Below are 17,448 nucleotides of genomic sequence, written 5' to 3' on the forward strand. Positions count from 1 at the left end.
GTTCCTATGAGGGGGAAAGTGTGTGCACCAACTTGATGGACTCAGTGCCTCGGTCAGGCCTGGAACATAATACTTGTGTGATTAATCCTTGCTGAGTGAAGGAACAAAGGGTCAAAGTGCTAAAGTGCCGCTGGCGAGCTCCGTTCCTCCTCACAGAAAGGCTGGTTCCCATCACCCTTCAGTCACCGTCCTAGTGAAGGGGGCCATTTTACTGATATTGCTTATTTCACTCTTTCTTTTTTCCTGAGCCCCCAAAGCGCAGGAGCCCCCAAAAGTGTCCTGCCTGAATCAGCTGGGTAGATTGTAAAACTGGCTGCTCACACCTGGTTTCCCTGCTCCTGGACTAGCTTAGCTCAGCTCATGTCAAGCCCACCAACCCCTCTAGCCTGCATTCTTAGAATGTATTGGGGCAACACCTTGTCTCCAAAGACAGTGCTTAGTCCTTTTATCTATCTTATGGAAGCCAACCTACCTTACTCTCTCCCCGACTCAAATTTCCACAAATCCTCCAAAGGCGGGTGGTGGGAGAAACATATATGCTTGGTTCTTGAATCAACAAGACTTATCTGAAGTGACTTCCTCTGATTAATTTAGCTACTCCTATGTATAATGAACACAATCTTAAAATAGTAGTTATCCTTTTTAGGAGACTGTGTGTAAAGTCACTGGGCTCTCAAACAATTATGCTGAACTTGGCTGTTGACCTTACAGAGACTTTAGAATGAGGCACAATTCTTGCCCTTTGACTCAAAGAGCCATTTTTATGTCTATTTTAAAAAAAATCTAGTTTAATGAATTAGCCAGAGTACAATATCTGCTGAGAAGTGTTGAAAATCAAGCAGAACTTAAGTTCTTATTAATGTTTAATTTTCAAATGAAGAGGATATTGGAGAAGGGAATCTAATGATTAATTTTGTTTATAAAAAACTTTTGGAACAATCTCATATGCCTGTTGAAATCTAAAGTTGATACTTGTGTTTGTTCTTCTTTTTTTTTTTTTTACTTAGGGAATTTCCAGTGGTCTGCAGATTCTCCTTTTCAGCTTAGCACCTTCTTACAAGGCTTTATCCTCCCAAGATGGGTGGGCAGAATAGTTTCATTTGGCTGCAGGTCACTTAAGGTTACTATCTGTACCTTTGACAAGTAGAAACTAGGTTACAAGGTCATAAACTGACCTGTTTCTTAAGAATTCTCCCAGAAGAGATCCTTATTTAGTAAGCCATGAGATAGTGTTCTTTTTTTCCTTACCCACACGACTAAATCAGGGGAAAGTTGAAGATTTGCGAATGACCTTGTCCAGAGCTGCGCAGGTCGGTGGTCAGGTTCCCCAACCTCTCCTCAGTGGCCCCCCTTCCTCTTTGGGGTCACTGTCTTTTGCTCACAAGGCCAAAATAAAAATGGTGGAAAAGAAGGCGAGGCTGACACGGATGCCTCACATCCCACCAGTTATTAATATCCAGCTGGCTCTGAGTGCAGAACACACAACTTCCAGATGCTGGGAACACAACTCTCACTACTGTGTTCTTTTTTTTTTTAAGTTGGCTCACAACGTGTATTAGTTTCAGGTGTACAGTAAAGTGATTCAGATAATACACACATATTTTATATACGTGAAGTGAAGTGAAGTCGCTCAGTCGTGTCTGACTCTTTGCGGCCCCATGGACTATAGCCTACCAGGCTCCTCTGTCCATGGAATTTTCCAGGCAAGAGTACTGGAGTAGGTTGCCATTTCCTTCTCCAGGGGATTTTCCCAACCCAGGGATCGAACCCAGGTCTCCCGCATTGTGGGCAGACGCTTTATCGTCTGAGCCACATATGTATATATAACGTAGACAATAAGCTCCTACTGTATAGCACAAGGAACTATGTTCAGTATCTCCAGATTCTTCCCCATTATACAAGATATATAGTAGTGTATATCTGCTATATACCCAAGCTTCTACGTTATCCCTTCCCCTTTGGTAACCCTACATTTGTTTTCTGTGTCTGTGTAACTACCCTGTTCTTCATTTGCTTTGTACCTCAGGTATAACTATGTATGCTGTGGGGGTAGGGAAAGCCATTGAGGAAGAGCTACAAGAGATTGCCTCTGAGCCCACAGAAAAGCATCTCTTCTATGCAGAAGACTTCAGCACAATGGGCGAGATCAGTGATAAACTGCAGAAAGGCATCTGTGAAGGTACTGTAGGTTACGTCTAGGAGAGACCTTAGCAAACAGCAGCGTGAACCCTTGAATGAGAAATTCTTAATCTGTTCCTTCAAAGTGCTCAAAAAAGTGCCTCCCTTGTGGGCAGGGCATAGTGCTGTCTGGAAACAGTAATCACAAAACGTAGAATAGGGGAGACAGAAGACAATAATAGCTCACATTGAAAATGAAAGTATTAGTCACTCAGTCGTGTCCGACTCTTTGTGACCCCATGGACGGCAGCATGCCAGGCTTCCTTGTCCTTCACCATCTCCTGGAGTTTGCTCACTCATGTCCATTGAGTTGGTGATGCCATCCAACCATCTCACCCTCTGTCGTCCCCTTCTCCTCCCGCCTTCATCTTTCCCAGCATCAGGGTCTTTTCCAATGAGTCGGCTCTTTGCAGCAGGTGGCCAAAGTATTGGAGCTTCAGCATCAGTCCTTCCAATGAATATTCAGGATTATTTCCTTTAGGGTTGACTGGTTTGAACTCCTTGCTGTCCAAAGGACTCTCAAGATGCTATGCTGCTGCTGCTAAGTCGCTTCAGTCGTGTCCGACTCTGTGTGACCCCATAGATGGCAGCCCATCAGGCTCCCCCGTCCCTGGGATTCTCCAGGCAAGAACACTGGAGTGGGTTGCCATTTCCTTCTCCAATGCATGAAAGGGAAAAGGGAAAGTGAAGTCCCTCAGTCGTGTCCGACTCTTAGCGACCCCATGGACTGCAGCCTACCAGGCTCCTCCGCCCATGGGATTTTCCAGGCAAGAGTACTGGAGTGGGGTGCCATTGCCTTCTCTGCAAGATACTATACTTATTAGCTATTACTAATAGCTAATAATAATGCAATAAATTGCTTGAGCATTTGCTCTGTGCTGAGCAGTGTAGTCAGTGTTTTAACACATGGCATACTTAATCCTCACAAAAACCCTATGGAGATGATCATGTAACTAAAACCGACAGTTATATAAATCAGGAAAGCTGATGCACAATTTTGGGATACACCTGTAAGTAGAGTGGGAAGGGATGGTAGTCCTTCCAAGCCCACTGATAAAAATGTAAAGAGTGCCTCTTGCATGGACTGCTCCAGTTTACAGAACATTAGGCTGCCCTTTGGAACTTAATGTTCTTATGTATAGGAGCCCCCTGTGCTTTTCTCCAGTTCACTATGGTGCCAGTGTGCTTACGTAGAGCAGTTCTCCCAGGTTTGTCTGACTCCATGTATAATGCAGGGGGACCGGAAAAGCAGTTCTGCCCATTTTTCCTTTTATTCCTGTCCCAGGTTCAGTGGCCAGTAAAATCCCGGTCAAAGTGATGTGTCTTATTCCTCCCCAGCAAAGAGCACTGGGATGAAGGGGGCCAGGAAGGGAAGGCCTCTTGGATTTCTAATGCAACTTGATGTTTAGCCTCCAAGCTCTTTTATTTAAGTGGAGCTGCTGCCAATGCAACTTAATAACTGGACAAACTTTTTTCCCACCCTACTTTCTAGACATAATATTTAGGGGGAAGTTCTTAAGTAAGAAGATGCATTTAAGGGGTCCAGGCTTCTCTTACAGGAGAGAATGCCTCTGGAAGGTCTTGGGTGGTGTTACCCAATCAGACCAGAACATCCCAGGTGGTGGCAGGCAGGTAAACAGTTGGTCTGGGACCAGTTTCCTAAGAACATATGCACCCATGTGGACAACTGTCACTCTTCTGGTCGTCTTTTACCTCTCAGCTCTGGAAGACTCTGATGGAAGACAGGACTCCCCAGCAGGGGAACTGCCAAAGAGGGTCCACCAGCCAACAGGTATGTTTTTTAAAAGCAATATTTTTAGAATCTTCAGTGGCTGCTTCCACCATGGTTTCCCCTCAGACAAATGAAGTGTAAGTAAGAAAGATTTGAATTACATTAACTATGGCTTTTCCCCCTCCATCACATAGGAAACATTTACTCTACCCTTTTTTAGCCATAGTTGCTAAGAGCCTCTCTGCTGATGGTCTTTCTGCCATAGTATGTCCTAAAGTAAAGCTATGTACCTCATTCTAGGAATAACAAGTACCCTACTCTGACAGCTGATGGCTGTTTTATAACCACAACCATGTTAAACAGGTTTGACTTCAGTTTTCTTTCTCTTTACAGAATCTGAGCCAGTCACCATAAATATCCGAGACCTACTTTCCTGTTCTAATTTTGCAGTGCAACACAGATATCTGTTTGAAGAAGACAATCTTGCACGGTCTACACAAAAAGTTTTCCATTCGACAAAATCCTCAGGTAATTCCAAGTAAAATATTACTATAAGGTAGCTTGCTATCAAGCCTCTCAACTTGCCAACAAACTCAGCTTAAGCGAGGACAGGAAAGGAGCAAGTAGGCAGTAGGTGGGGTGGGGAAGAGAAGAACTTAAGAAAAAGGAGAACTAAAAAAATAAACGAGAAGAAACTGCAGCAACCTTCCCGCAGTCCACAATAAAAGCCACTTCAGCAGTGGACGCATATACAGCTCTTTGCTAATATCTACTGGATCTTGCCACATGGAAGAAGTTGAACATTGCTTTCATTATGGTTTCCTCCATGTGCTGAATTCAGTCCTATAACAATGTGTCTGCGAAGTCTGGTGGGTTATAGAGGTGAACACTTTCCATCTGCTTTCTTAGGAAGTCCTTTGGAAGAAAAACAGGATCAATGCAAATGTGAAAACCTTATAATGTTCCAGAACCTTGCAAATGAAGAAGTAAGAAAATTAACACAGCGCTATATCCTTTTCTAATGTTATGCCTCTGTATGGAATGCAAAGAATACTATCAAAACCTCAAACATTTCTATATATGGGTATATCTCAAATGAAGTCACTTCTATAAAGTCAAGAATAGCGAACTCCAGGAAAAGCCATTTCTTAAGCAGTCTGACAGGTGCTTGAGAACCGAGAGCAAGCCAAACTGCTGACATGGGTCAAGCTATCTGTGGTTGGTTCTAGGAGGTTGATCAGTAAGGCCAGTTAGCCAGTATGCAAAGTAAAGAAAAAACATGTTTACTTAATTTCCTCTCTGCTGGGAGGAAATGAAAGATAAATCTGAAGTGCATCAAAGATACAGTACATGTAGGCAAATATAGAGATACAGATCTGAAGTGCATCAGAGATACAGTACATGTAGACAAAGAATGCTGTAGAACGAAGAGGCTTCAAATTCTACCTAAATTCCAAACCTCTCCTTTGGCCCCAAGCCACCCTGCAGCCACATTTGGTCAGTGCGTAGTTTCTAGAGGACTGGGGTTGGGATTTTTTCATTTGGCAGCAGAGAGATTTTATATCAGCACTCTAAGATGAAACATTCTACCGAGGGAACAGCAGGATCCAATGATTCATTAAAATAGTATTACAAATAAAAGGAATGCTTTGGGATGGTGGAGAAATGAGATTCAGTGCTTTTATGCACTGAATACTCTGCCAACTGTTCTGAACTTAAAACTATAGTAAGCTTACTAAAACTGCCCGATATCTAGCTTAACACATATCAACTAAAGGGAAATGGTTTAATTCTGAACTATTTCTATGCCAGTGGGTTTATAAAGAACAGCTTATAGCCATTTTCTTCCTGAAAACTGGAAATATGCTTCATAAAGGAAAGCAAAATAATCTGACCGTGGTTAATCTTGATGATGAATCCAGGCTCTCATTCTGCCATGCAGGGGGCAGGTGGAAGGTACTAAGCAGCTTCAAGAAGGAAGACAAATGTTTATTCTAATGCTGCTCTTATTGTTTAGTCGCTCAGTCGTGTCCAACTCCTTGAGACCCCATGGACTGTAGCCTGCTAGGCTCCTCCATCCATGGGATTTCCCAGGCAAGAATACTGGAGTGGCTTGCCATTTCCTTCTCCAAGGCATCTTCCCGACTCAGGGATCGAACTCCTGTCTCCTGCATGGGCAGGCGGATTCTTTACCGCTCCAGGGACGCCCTAATGCGCCTCTGCTCTGCCTTCTCCTGGCCTGCCTCTGAGGGTTTACTTCACAAGGTACTAAGGAAGTTGTATGTGTCAGACGTCCTCAAAGCTGCTACCCTATGGTCTCATCTGGCCTCATGGGTGAAAACTCCCCACCTTCTTCTCTTCTGATGTCATATCTTACTTTCCAAGACCTAATCCTTTTTTTTTTTCTCCTCTCCTCATTCCCAGCATTATCAGTTCAGCTCCCAGAGGTGTGCTATGGTAAATTAATTTATAAGCAACAGGGGAATGAGTAGAATTGAAATTTTTAAAAAGAAAAATGTGAACTGAGCTATCTGGATTTAATGTTAAAAAAAGTATTTAACCCAACACAGATCTATAGTCTTAATAGTATGTACTAATGGGTTACTATAAACTTGTAAGTCAGAATTACAGAAATGGAAAAAACCAAAGCCCTGTATTTTGCAGGACACAAATTCTTTTGTAGATAAATCAAGTTGTATTTGAATGTAAATAGGCCATTCCGATTCCTCTTCCTTAATTTGAGATTTACTAGAAGAAATGACACAGAGAATGGAAGCCCTGGAAAATCGCCTGCGATACAGATGAAGATTCACAATGCTCTATGTATCTGTACGTCATTGTGTCAAGGGTTACAGTGAAAACAGTTTAGAGCCCTCAAAGCTCAGGCTATCATTGATTCTGTAAGGTTGTAAAGTAAAACATACCAGGAGTTGAGAAAGCTGGTTTGCTACAGAACAAAGGCAAAAAGTACACACTAACTTGTACGAATTCACTGAGAGAAAAAAAAAAACCCGTCAGAGTCCTAAAAGGAGTTTTATCAAGTGAGAACAAATAAGCTATGCAAGATACTCTGTAACGTACTGTGGACACCATTTGCTTTGGTCTTGTTCTGCCTTAGTGGTACAATATCATTTGACAACAACATAAAATCTACAGTTTTACAGACTTAACTTCCGTAGAACACTGGCCATGGGAAAGCTATTTTTTTTTTATCAGACTTTACCTTGATATATGTATATGGATGTATGCATAAAATCATAGAACATATGTACTTGTATAAGAAGTTGGATTTTTTATACAATATTAAAATTCACTTCAGAGAACAGTATTCTGTGTAAAATTCTTAATCTTAAATGCAAGATATGTATACATGAGAAATGGCTAAGATACGTATGAAAAAAAGTGTTGAAGCTCACTGATAATCAGGAAAATGCAGGTTAAAGCAATCAACTGGGCAAAAGTTACTGTGCCTGATGACAGTGTTGGTAAGGCTGAGGAAACATGGGGCTCCCACACACTGCTAGTGAGAACACAAATGGGCAGTCTCTGGAGAATAATCCGTCCCTACCTAGTAAAACTGAAAATGCAGCCCTACCCTGTACTCTAGCAACTGCACTTCCAGGTATCAAACTAGAAGATTTTAACACATACATACAAGGAGGCCTGTATGAGAATGTTACTCGAGTTTGTAAAAGTAACAAATTACAAATAACCTCATCATCACCAGAGGGGAACAGATAAACTGTGGTACGGTCTATAACTCAGAAATACTATGCAACATTTAAAAGAATGTACTCAATCTACATGTACATGGTAAAACTCGAAAACAAAGATAAATTTTAAAAGCCAATGGGAGGACTTTCCTGGTGGTCCAGTGGTGAAGAATCTGCCTGCCAATGCAGGGGACACAGGTTCAACCCCTGGTCCGGGAAGAGCCCACATGTCTCAGAACAACTAAGCCCACGTGCCACAACTACTGGCTTTCCCCTGCTCTAGGGCCACAGAGCCGCCAACGACTGGGCCCACGTGCAGCAACGACTGAAGCCCAAGCGCCCAGAGCCCGTGCTCCGCAACAGAGAGAAGCCGCTGCAGAGAAGCCCGAGCACTGCAATTACAGAAAGCCCATCCCCAGCAGCGAAGACCCAGTGCAGCCAAAACCCCACAATAATGAATAAATTAAAAAAAAAAAATCTTCCCAAAGGGTGATGTAGCAGAATAGGAGATGGAAGACCATCTCCTAGACCTCAATCTAGAAACCATCTAATTCTTTCCAAGTATAAAAGTTGTGATTCGAAGTATTAAACCTTCAGTTTATATTTATATTTGAGCCCTCCATGTGATCCTGAAAACGGGTTTTCATCCAAAGTGTGGATTTGGGTTGGCACTTCCTTTTGAGACGTAATCCTAGTTTAGCCGTTGCTTCCATTGTCTCCAGTCTACTTTGCGTTGAGTCCTGGCTCCCCCTAGTGGCTCTAGACAGCGTGCACACAAACACGCGGCCGCTCCCCCGCCCACCCCCACGTAAGCTTTAGCTGTTTAGTACATTTCACTGTACTGTTTTCAACTTTCTCCAACTTGGGAAGGAAGGTGACTTCGTGGAAGACAAAACCTCCAACTAATCCGTCAAATTCACATAGTAACCCAAGATATTTAACTTGAGAATTGTCTCAAATTTAAAATAGTTCCCGGACTTCCCTGGTGGTACAGTGGGCAAGAATCCCCCTGCCAGTGCACAGGACACGGGTTCGATCCCTGGACCGGGAAGATTCCACATTCCGTGGAGCAAGTAAAGCCTGCGCACTGCAACTACTGAATTCCATGCGCTAGAGCCTGTGTTCCACAGGAGAAGCCACTGCAATGGGGCAAGAAAGACTAGCCAACATTCACTGCACCTGGAGAGAGCCCGCGCACAGCAATGAAAGCCTAGTGCGACCAGAGAGAGAAAAAAATAGTTCTCCATTTCTGTTTGCTCTCTGTATGTCTCAGGTACAAAGGTTTTGCTTTCCACTTTCACTACTTGTGTGACCATCCCTCATCTAATAGTAGTAACTCAGGGCGCTAATCAAGACGGTGGAGTTTAAGGATGTGGAAATCATCTCTTCCAACAAGTACATAAAAAACACACTGACATACACAACAGTTCTCACAGAAGACCTACTAAACACTAGCAGAAGACCTCAGACACCTGAAAGGAAAAGACCTCCACATAACCCTGAGTGGGACCACAGAAAAAGCAAAGAAAAAGCAGCACGGAAACTGCGCCCCTCGGAAGGAGCTGTAAGAGTCTCCGGGACAGAAAGGGAGCTTCAGAGGCGAGTGTCACAACTGGTGTGTGACAGAGAAAGAGCTGCAGTCTGTGGCGCCTGCCTGCGCTCCCCAGCCCGAGACGCACGTCTGCAGGCACAGCTGGGGCCGGGTGCTGAAACCTGGGTTTAGAACACAGAGCTGGGGAGAGGGCTGGGGCTTAGCCGCTGAGAGACAGCCCGAGAGGCCAAGTGCTGTTGTTAGGTGGGGGGTGAGGGCCCGCTGGAGAAGCCTCTTTTCTCCCTGCACCGGCCGCCGTCCCGGCAGCCTCCGGGATCAGGTTCCAGAGGGTTGCCCAACGTAGGAAGCAGAGCTCAGGTCTCTCCCTGTGGCTGTGCCAGACGCAGACGGACACCCACACTGCCAGCTTTGTAAACTCAGCTGCAGGATGCTGTTCAGTCACCCAGTTGTGTCTGACTCTACACCTACATTGCCTGCTTTGTAAACTCAGCGCTGCGCGACATCCAAGTGGAAAACAGGTGCTTCCGTGGCTGAGATGGAGCTGCTCTTGGCAGCTGTGGGCTTCCTGAGTGTGTCCATGGGGGGCTAGGCTGGGACAAGGTCTGGGCTGCCTCCGTCGCTCCCACAGATGGTGTAGGTGCATGACTGCTGCACTCCTGGGACCTGCCTAGAGTGGATCTGTGCGGGTGGCCTTGTGAGCCCACACACTTGGGGACAGGTGCAGAGCACTCTCCTAGTGGACAGCTCTGGTAGAGGAATACTCTGTGGCTCTTCTGGTGGAAGTGCTCCAATTCTGCCTACCTCACACCACAGCTCAGATGCGACTCAGAAATGGATCTGGGGGTCTCTACTCCAATAACCAGGGAACAGACTCTGTCCCCAACAGGGCTGTGGCAACCACAAAGCAAAGAGGAGTCCCCACTCGACATCCACTACAGACTCTGGTCATCACATCACTCAGACTCCTCACCAAAGGGACATTAAGGCCAAGACACACTGAGGAGAGGCAGCAGGCATTCATACTAAACACAGGCCTCACATCAAAATGTTAAATCCATGCAGACTACACAGGAACATTCCCACACATCCCTCCAAGATCACAGTAAGTAACTGTTTCTCCTAAATTCAGAGTAAGAGAAATACAAGTAAAATGAACCAGGACCACTCGCAGTTAAAAGTCAAGAGAACTCCCCTGAAAGAACAATGAAACAGATCTCTTCAGTCTGAGAGACACCAAGTTCAAGAAGGAGATAATGAAAATACCGAAGGAATTAGGAAAGTCCATGAATAGAAATGCAGATTACTGTAAAAAAGAATCACAATCTATAAAGAGGAGCCAAGAAAAATCAGAAAATTCATTTGCTGAAATGAAAGCTAAACTAAAAGGCAATGAAGAGCAGATTGAGTACTGCAGAAGAACAAATAAGTGACCTGGTAGATAGCATAGAAATCACCCAATTAGAACAGCAGACAAAAAGCCAGATTGGAGGGGGGAAAAAAAAAATGAAAGCATTATGAGACCGCTTCAGTTCAGTTCAGTCCCTCAGGCGTGTCCGACTCTTTGCGACCCCATGAACCGCAGCACGCCAGGCCTCCCTGTCCATCACCAGCTCCCGGAGTTCACCCAAACCCATGTCCATTGAGTCAGTGATGCCATCCAACCATCTCATCCTCTGTCGTCCCCTTCTCCTGCCCCCAATCCCTCCCAGCATCAGGGTCTTTTCAAATGAATCAGCTCTTTGCATCAGGTGGTCAAAGTATTGGAGTTTCAGCTTCAACATTAGTCCTACCAATAAGACTGGTAGGATAATATAAAAGTGTGCCAATCTACACACATATAGGAATTCCAGAAGGAAAAGAAAGAGAAAAGGAGGTTTAAAAAAAAAATGTATTCTACGAAATTATGGCTGAAAACTTCCCAAACCTAAGGAAAGAAACAGATATCCAGGTACAGGAAGCACAGAGTCCTTCCAGTATTTTTTCTGACCATAATGACATGAAACTAGAAATCAACTGCAAAAAAAGAAATGACAAAAAAAATGGTTACATGGAGACTAAAACAACATGCCAATGAGTCAAAGATAAAATCAAAGAAGAAACTAAAAAATACCTTGAGACAAATGACAATGAAAACACACCCATACAAAATTTATGGAATACAGCAAAGGCAGTTGTTAGAGGGAAGTACATAGTGATACAGGCCTTCCTCAAAAAAATGAGAAAAATCTCAATCTTACCTAGTACCTAAAAGAATTCGAAAAAGAACAAAATCTAAAGACAGCAGAAGGAAAAAAATAATGAAGATCAGAGAGGAGACAAATAAGATTAAAAAAAAAAAACTGAAAAAAATCCATAAAGCCAAGAGCTGGTTTATTGCAAGGGTGCTCAGTCGCATCCAACTCTGTGGTCCCATGGACTAACTTTTCAGCCAGTCTCCCCTGTCCATGGGCTTTCCCAGGCAAGAGTACTGGAGTGGGTTGCCATTCGCTTCTCCAGCGGATCCTCCCAACCCAGGGATCGAACCCAGGTCTCTCGCACGGCGGGGAGCTTCTTTACCACTGCGCCACCTGGGAAGCCCTTGTCAGGGTAAACATGGACAAATCTCTAGTCATGCTCACCAAAAAAAAAAAGAGAAAACCCAAGTAAACAAGAGGAAGAGGACTTCCCTGCTGGTACAGTGGGTAAGAATCCACCTGTCAATGCAGGGGATGAGTTCGATCCTTGGGACAGGGGAGACAGCACAAGCCAGAGCAACTATGCCCGTGTGCCACAACTGCTGAAGCCAATGGGCCTAGCGCCTGTGCTCCGCAACAGAAGTCGCAGCAATGAGAAGGCCACAAACCGCACAACTACAGTATCCTTTGCTCTCCTGTAACTAGACAAAGCCAGTGCCCGGCGACAAAGATCCAGTGTAACCAAAAACAAAAATAATAAAAACAAAGGAAGACATGAAAAAGAAGTAACAACTGATACTGCAATGGAACAGAATACAGAGCCCCAAAATAAACCTACCTACCTATAATCAATCGGGGCTTCCCTGGTTGGCTCAGACGCTTGCAATGTGGGAGACCTGAGTTTGATCCCTGGGTCACGAAGATCCCCTGAAAGGAACAGCTACCCACTGCAGTATTCTTGCCTGGAGAATTCCATGGACAGCGAAGCCCAGGGTCACAAAGAGATAAGACTAAGATACCAATATGCTGACTTTAAGTTCAGCAAATACTCGACTTTTTGGATAGTGTATTGAAGGCATTCACATCTCCTGTGTCTCATTCCTCTACCATCAAAAACTGCCTTCAGAAGTTGACTGGCTCTAAAGTCCAAAAAATATTTCTAACACTTCTGCAAACTTAGTACCCAACACAACATATCCTGGGTTATACCCTACCAGCAATATTCAACTCAATAAAAACCTGAGTCACCATTTCCCCCTAATTCCTTTCAGTGTTTCAAAGGGTATTATTAGATGTGAGAAAAGGGTTACACAGGACATACTTGGGAGATGTAGTATGTGGTATCCCCCCAATCTGAACGCCAAACCTACTTCACAGTACATCTTCTAGGACTGAAAATATATAAAACACACTTTGTGAAACTCTGAAGATCTGAAAATATTCTGCAGTTGTCCCAAGTACATTTTTTCTACAAAGGCTTCCCAGTGACAGACTTTTGTTCTCTTGAACTATAAAATTATTGCAGATGGTGACTGCAGTCTTGAAAATTAAGACACTTGATCCTTGGAAGAAAAGCTATGAACAACCTTGACAGTGTATGAAAAAGTAGAGACATTACTTTGCCAACAAAGGTCCGTCTAGTCAAGGCTATGGTTTTTCCAGTAGTCATGTATGGATGTGAGAGTTGGACTGTGAAGAAAGCTGAGCGCCGAAGAATTGATGCTTTTGAACTGTGGTGCTGGAGAAGACTCGAGAGTCCCTTGGACTGCAAGGAGATCAAACCAGTCAATCCTAAAGGAAGTCAGGCCTGAATATTCATTGGAAGGACTGATGCTGAAACTCCAGTACTTTGGCCACCTGATGTGAAGAATTGACTTATTGGAAAAGACCCTGATGCTGGGAAAGACTGAAGGTAGAAGAAGGGGATGACAGAGGATAAGATGGTTGGATGCCATCACCAACTCGATGGACCTGAGTTTGAGTAAGCTCCGGGAGCTGGTGATGGACAGGGAAGCCTGGTATATGCAGCAGTCCATGGCGTCGCAAAGAGTCGGATACGACTGAGCAACTGAACTGAACTGTACTACTACAAACCCTTAAGTAAGAGCCTGCTTCATTAAAGTTCAATAGAACTTCTCTCACCCTATGAAAATCTGGAGGTGGAAGGAACATATTTCACTTATTCCTCTTTGCTACTCAGATTCAGTGGATTTAAGGTGGACTGTAAAACTGCAGTTCTGGTTAGATTCTGGGAATTGACCCTTGTTGCCTCTGACATACTCAACAAAATGACAACAATACCAGAGACTTCTCTAGTGATCCAGTGGTGAGGAATTTGCCTTGCAATGCAGGGGACACAGGTTTGATCCCTGGTCACGGAACTAAGATCCAACACGCCGCAATTAAGTCTGTGTGCATAACCGCCACCAAGACCCAGTGCAGCCAAATAAGCATTTTAAAAAATGACAGCAATATCCTGGGACTGAAATTATGAAAACTAAGTTTTAAAAATCTAGTACTGGAAAGGAACTCAGTGCACTCCCTTTACAAAAACAGGGAAAGTGAAACTGGGATATCTGGCTTTTAACCCACAAGTTTTGCCACTGTATCTTGATGCCCCATCCTCACTAATCTAGCTTCAGGCAAGTATACTGGGACAAGAAGAAATAAAAATAAATAAATAAATAACTGCAATGAATACAGTGTTTTTAAAACAAGCTTTGGCCAGTTTTATTAAAGAAAAACTGTACATGATTTACTTTTCACCAGTCTGTTCTGGCATGCTTCTAATAATATCAGAATCACCTAAAAAATAAAACACAATAATTTTTACAACTTATTTAGTGGCAACTGGTAATCATCAAACTAGCAATGGTTATCTTCAAAAGTTATCACACTAGCTGTACTACCATTTCTCAAGGTTGATCAGACACCTAGAGTCACAGACATTTCCCACACAAGACATGTCATGTAAATCAGACTTGGTTTATCACCAGCATTTATAAAACCAGACCTAGGCAGAGAACTAGGTCTGGGGACACATGCATGGTCTTAATATAGCGAATGTTTAGCCTGCCCTGATTATTACAAAATCAGAACAGCGAGAATATTCGCAGTAGCTTCATGAATTAGAAATTCTTAAGTTCAAAACATGACGTGTATTTGTAGGCCCTTTTCTCCCCCTCAACCTAATTTTACCCATCTATTCTCAGGCAGCCAGTAAGGATTCCTTTCTTCTACTGTTTCACCTGATTATTCTCCCCCTTTATAATTTCACCTTTTACCAAGGCCCTAAGACATAATTTCTTAGGTGTGGTATGAAATTAAATTCATCATCTCAAAGTAAAAAGAATTTCATTTATGACAAAGATAATTATGTACTGACATTCACTACTAACTCTCCATGACATAAGCCTGCAGGATATCCCTTGCTATATACAAATTCTCAGTAACTGAACTTAGGAACCAAAGACATTTGTATAGTAAGAAATCCTTGTTATTACACCATAAAGAAAAAAAGACTTATTTTATGACTGAAAAAGCATACCTGGATCAATGATAGCCAGTGTGCATACTCTGTAGTATTTTCCACATGCTGTGCCCAATTCAATATTATTGCCACTGTAGTGATGGACACCAGTTTTGGCCAACATGGCGTAATACTCTATTTCAGATTTCCTTTGGGAGTAAAAACAAAAAAAGGCAAATAAATACCATACCAACTGACACAGATTAAATGTTACTGCTCTCATTAGTTCCCATGTTGGTAAGGCCTTCAAACAGTAAGCCATTTATTATTCTTAAAAATATATTCATTATCCAACACCAGCCATCCTTTGGATCCTCTACAGTATATATTTGTGCACATGGAAAAAGAGGGTACAGAATAAGATCATCATTTGCTTAGCATTTACTATCTGCCAGACACTTTACAGAATTCCCATGACAATATCACCCTCTGGTGCTCTGAGTCCTAGATGCAGAGTAATAGAACAGGTATACCTCAGATACTGCAAATGCCTTCCAGACCACTGCAATAAATCAAATATTGCAATAAAGCTAGCCACAGGGATTTGTTAATTTCCAAGTGCATATAAAAGTTGTTTAACCTATATGTAGCCTCTAAGTGTTCAACAGCATTATGTCTAAAAAACCCCCCCAATGTACATACATAAATTAAATATTTTATTGCAAAAAAACGAAAAACAAAAAACCAACCATCACCTGAACCTTCAGGGAATCATAGCAGTAATATCAAAGATGACAAATCATAACAACAAAGAAAAACTCAGCACCTACAGACTTATACAATCAAGGTTCCACAAACCTTCAATTTGTATTAAAAACAAAGAGCAACTATTAAGTGAAGAAAAGCTAAATCCAATAAAATAAAAACAGGCATGCCATAGGCTTGCACTTGCCCCAAGTTAACGTTTTTTGTGACCACCAAGTAGGTAGAGAGCCATCAAGGAGCTTGTTAAAAATGCATCAGGCCCCAATCCAGATCCATTAAATCTGAACTTGCATTTAAACCAAATCACTTGCGACTGAATGTACATTCATGCTGAAAGCCACTGCTCTAATAGGTAAGTGTGAATTCTTTGAAGTAAGACCAAAGTTTTGAGATGAGATGCAAGAGAGCTCTCCAGGTTTTTTTGCCCATTAGGTACAGACACCCTGTATGAAATGCTGTGAGTTTATGCATTACCGTAGAAAATCAACAAGCACAGGACTGAAAATATGGCTGATACTCTGCATGGTCCAACTTGAACTTATGTACAACACCTCATAAGATCAGTTTCAAAACAGTGCATCAGGCAAAAACTGGGTGAATTGGAAGCGTGCAGATCCACAGGCCAGCCTGAACTCTTCCGATCTTAGCTTCTCTATGCTATAAGTAATTCATAAAACGAAGTCCTTTTAAAACACCTCAAAGTAAAAAGAACAAGCAAAAAAAGGCAGGACATAAGGAAAAGCAACTTACGTTTCTGCACTACCCTCAAACTTTGCCCTTCTTTGGTTTCTGTCACACATTTCTCCCAAGGAGAACCACAGAGGAGGAGAGACTATGAAGGGGAGAAAAATCAAGAGCCAAACACAACAGAAACCCTTAAATTATCCTGCAAATGTGCCCCTGTAATACAAATTCTACCTGACACCCAGTTCATACTACCCAGATTGCAATCTCACACTCTTGGATATTTGCTCAGGACGAATTTACAGTGGAAGACACACACCCTCAGGTTCTTTCAATTACCTCAAGGCTGGGCAGTTGTTGGCGAGGATGACCAGTTTCGCTTTGCCTTGTCTGATCATTTTCAGAGTCTGTTTGTACCCCAGCACGTACTTTCCACTTTTCATAACCAGCTGGAGCCTAGAGTTGATCGACTCCAGTGACTTTTTCTACAAAGAAAACATTTAATACGAACTTGATTGAAGGCATTGTTTGTAACCACTCAAAACTGGATCCAGGGACTTCCCTGGTAGTCCAGTGGTTAAGTCTCCCCCGCTTCCAAGCAGGGAGCACGGGTTCCATCCCTAGAAAGGGAACTAAGATCTCGCAAGCCTCGGCCAAAAAAAACACTGGATCCAGCTTCCTGGAACCGGAGCCCCTTAATAAACCTCCGAAGAAGAGGGTTCCAAAGCACTGAGAAGGTCTCTCGGGTTCTTTCTGGAAGCCTCTAAGGCCAGCGGGAACGCTGTCCGCCCAGAGAGCTCAAAACTGCCCGCCCCGGCCAAGACTCATCTCTCCACGTGAAATAGGCTTCCGGCCCTGGCCTGCTTCACTCACCGTCTTCTTTGCGGCCACCATCTTCCTGCCTTAGATGCGGGACGCCCCCAACCTAGAACACAGAGGACAGGACAGGAAGTTTACGATCTGAAGTTCCAAACCGGCAACTCCCTGGGCACCGCGCGCTGCCAAAACCTCGGCCCGGAGGAGCCCACTCACCAAGAGCAGCCGCCAAGATGGCCGGGGAGCGAGAAAGGAGAGAATTCCCACAATGCCAAGCTCTTCACGGCGGGGCGGTGCGCCGTCACACCGAGACCGGAAGCGGAAGCAAATGTCCAGCGGAAGGGGCGGGACAAGAAGAGGCGGGG

At 43.5% G+C, this 17,448-nt stretch overlaps 2 protein-coding genes and 1 non-coding gene across 6 annotated transcripts in view; 1 reads left to right on the top strand and 2 right to left on the bottom strand.

The window, feature by feature from the left end:
• The window catches only part of MATN2 (matrilin 2), a 170,742-nt gene extending 163,504 nt beyond the window's left edge, over positions 1-7,238 (top strand). For 3 of the 4 annotated variants that reach the window (XM_025265070.3, XM_045162775.1, XM_025265073.3), the window contains 5 exons: positions 2,027-2,179; positions 3,899-3,970; positions 4,304-4,438; positions 4,820-4,918; positions 6,660-7,238. In XM_025265070.3, the coding sequence (XP_025120855.3) occupies positions 2,027-2,179; positions 3,899-3,970; positions 4,304-4,438; positions 4,820-4,918; positions 6,660-6,715 (515 nt within the window). In that variant the 3' untranslated portion in view covers positions 6,716-7,238. The remainder of the gene's footprint in view (positions 1-2,026; positions 2,180-3,898; positions 3,971-4,303; positions 4,439-4,819; positions 4,919-6,659) is intronic. The other variant, XM_025265072.3, reaches the window with a different exon arrangement.
• A 6,809-nt stretch (positions 7,239-14,047) lies between these two features.
• On the bottom strand, positions 14,048-17,408 carry RPL30 (ribosomal protein L30). The gene is made up of 5 exons (XM_006048767.4): positions 17,300-17,408; positions 17,141-17,192; positions 16,607-16,752; positions 14,897-15,027; positions 14,048-14,154 (listed from the first exon to the last, which is right to left on the bottom strand). The coding sequence occupies exons 2-5, from the start codon at positions 17,159-17,161 to the stop codon at positions 14,105-14,107; spliced, it is 348 nt and encodes a 115-aa protein (XP_006048829.1). The 5' UTR covers positions 17,162-17,192; positions 17,300-17,408; the 3' UTR covers positions 14,048-14,104.
• Positions 14,334-14,465, bottom strand: LOC112579273. The gene has a single exon (XR_003103770.1). It is a non-coding gene; the product is annotated as a small nucleolar RNA SNORA72 (small nucleolar RNA).
• Positions 17,409-17,448: the final 40 nt, after the last annotated feature.

The sequence above is a fragment of the Bubalus bubalis genome, chromosome 15 (genome assembly GCF_019923935.1).
Source record: "Bubalus bubalis isolate 160015118507 breed Murrah chromosome 15, NDDB_SH_1, whole genome shotgun sequence".
NCBI classification, from domain to species: Eukaryota; Metazoa; Chordata; class Mammalia; order Artiodactyla; family Bovidae; genus Bubalus; species Bubalus bubalis.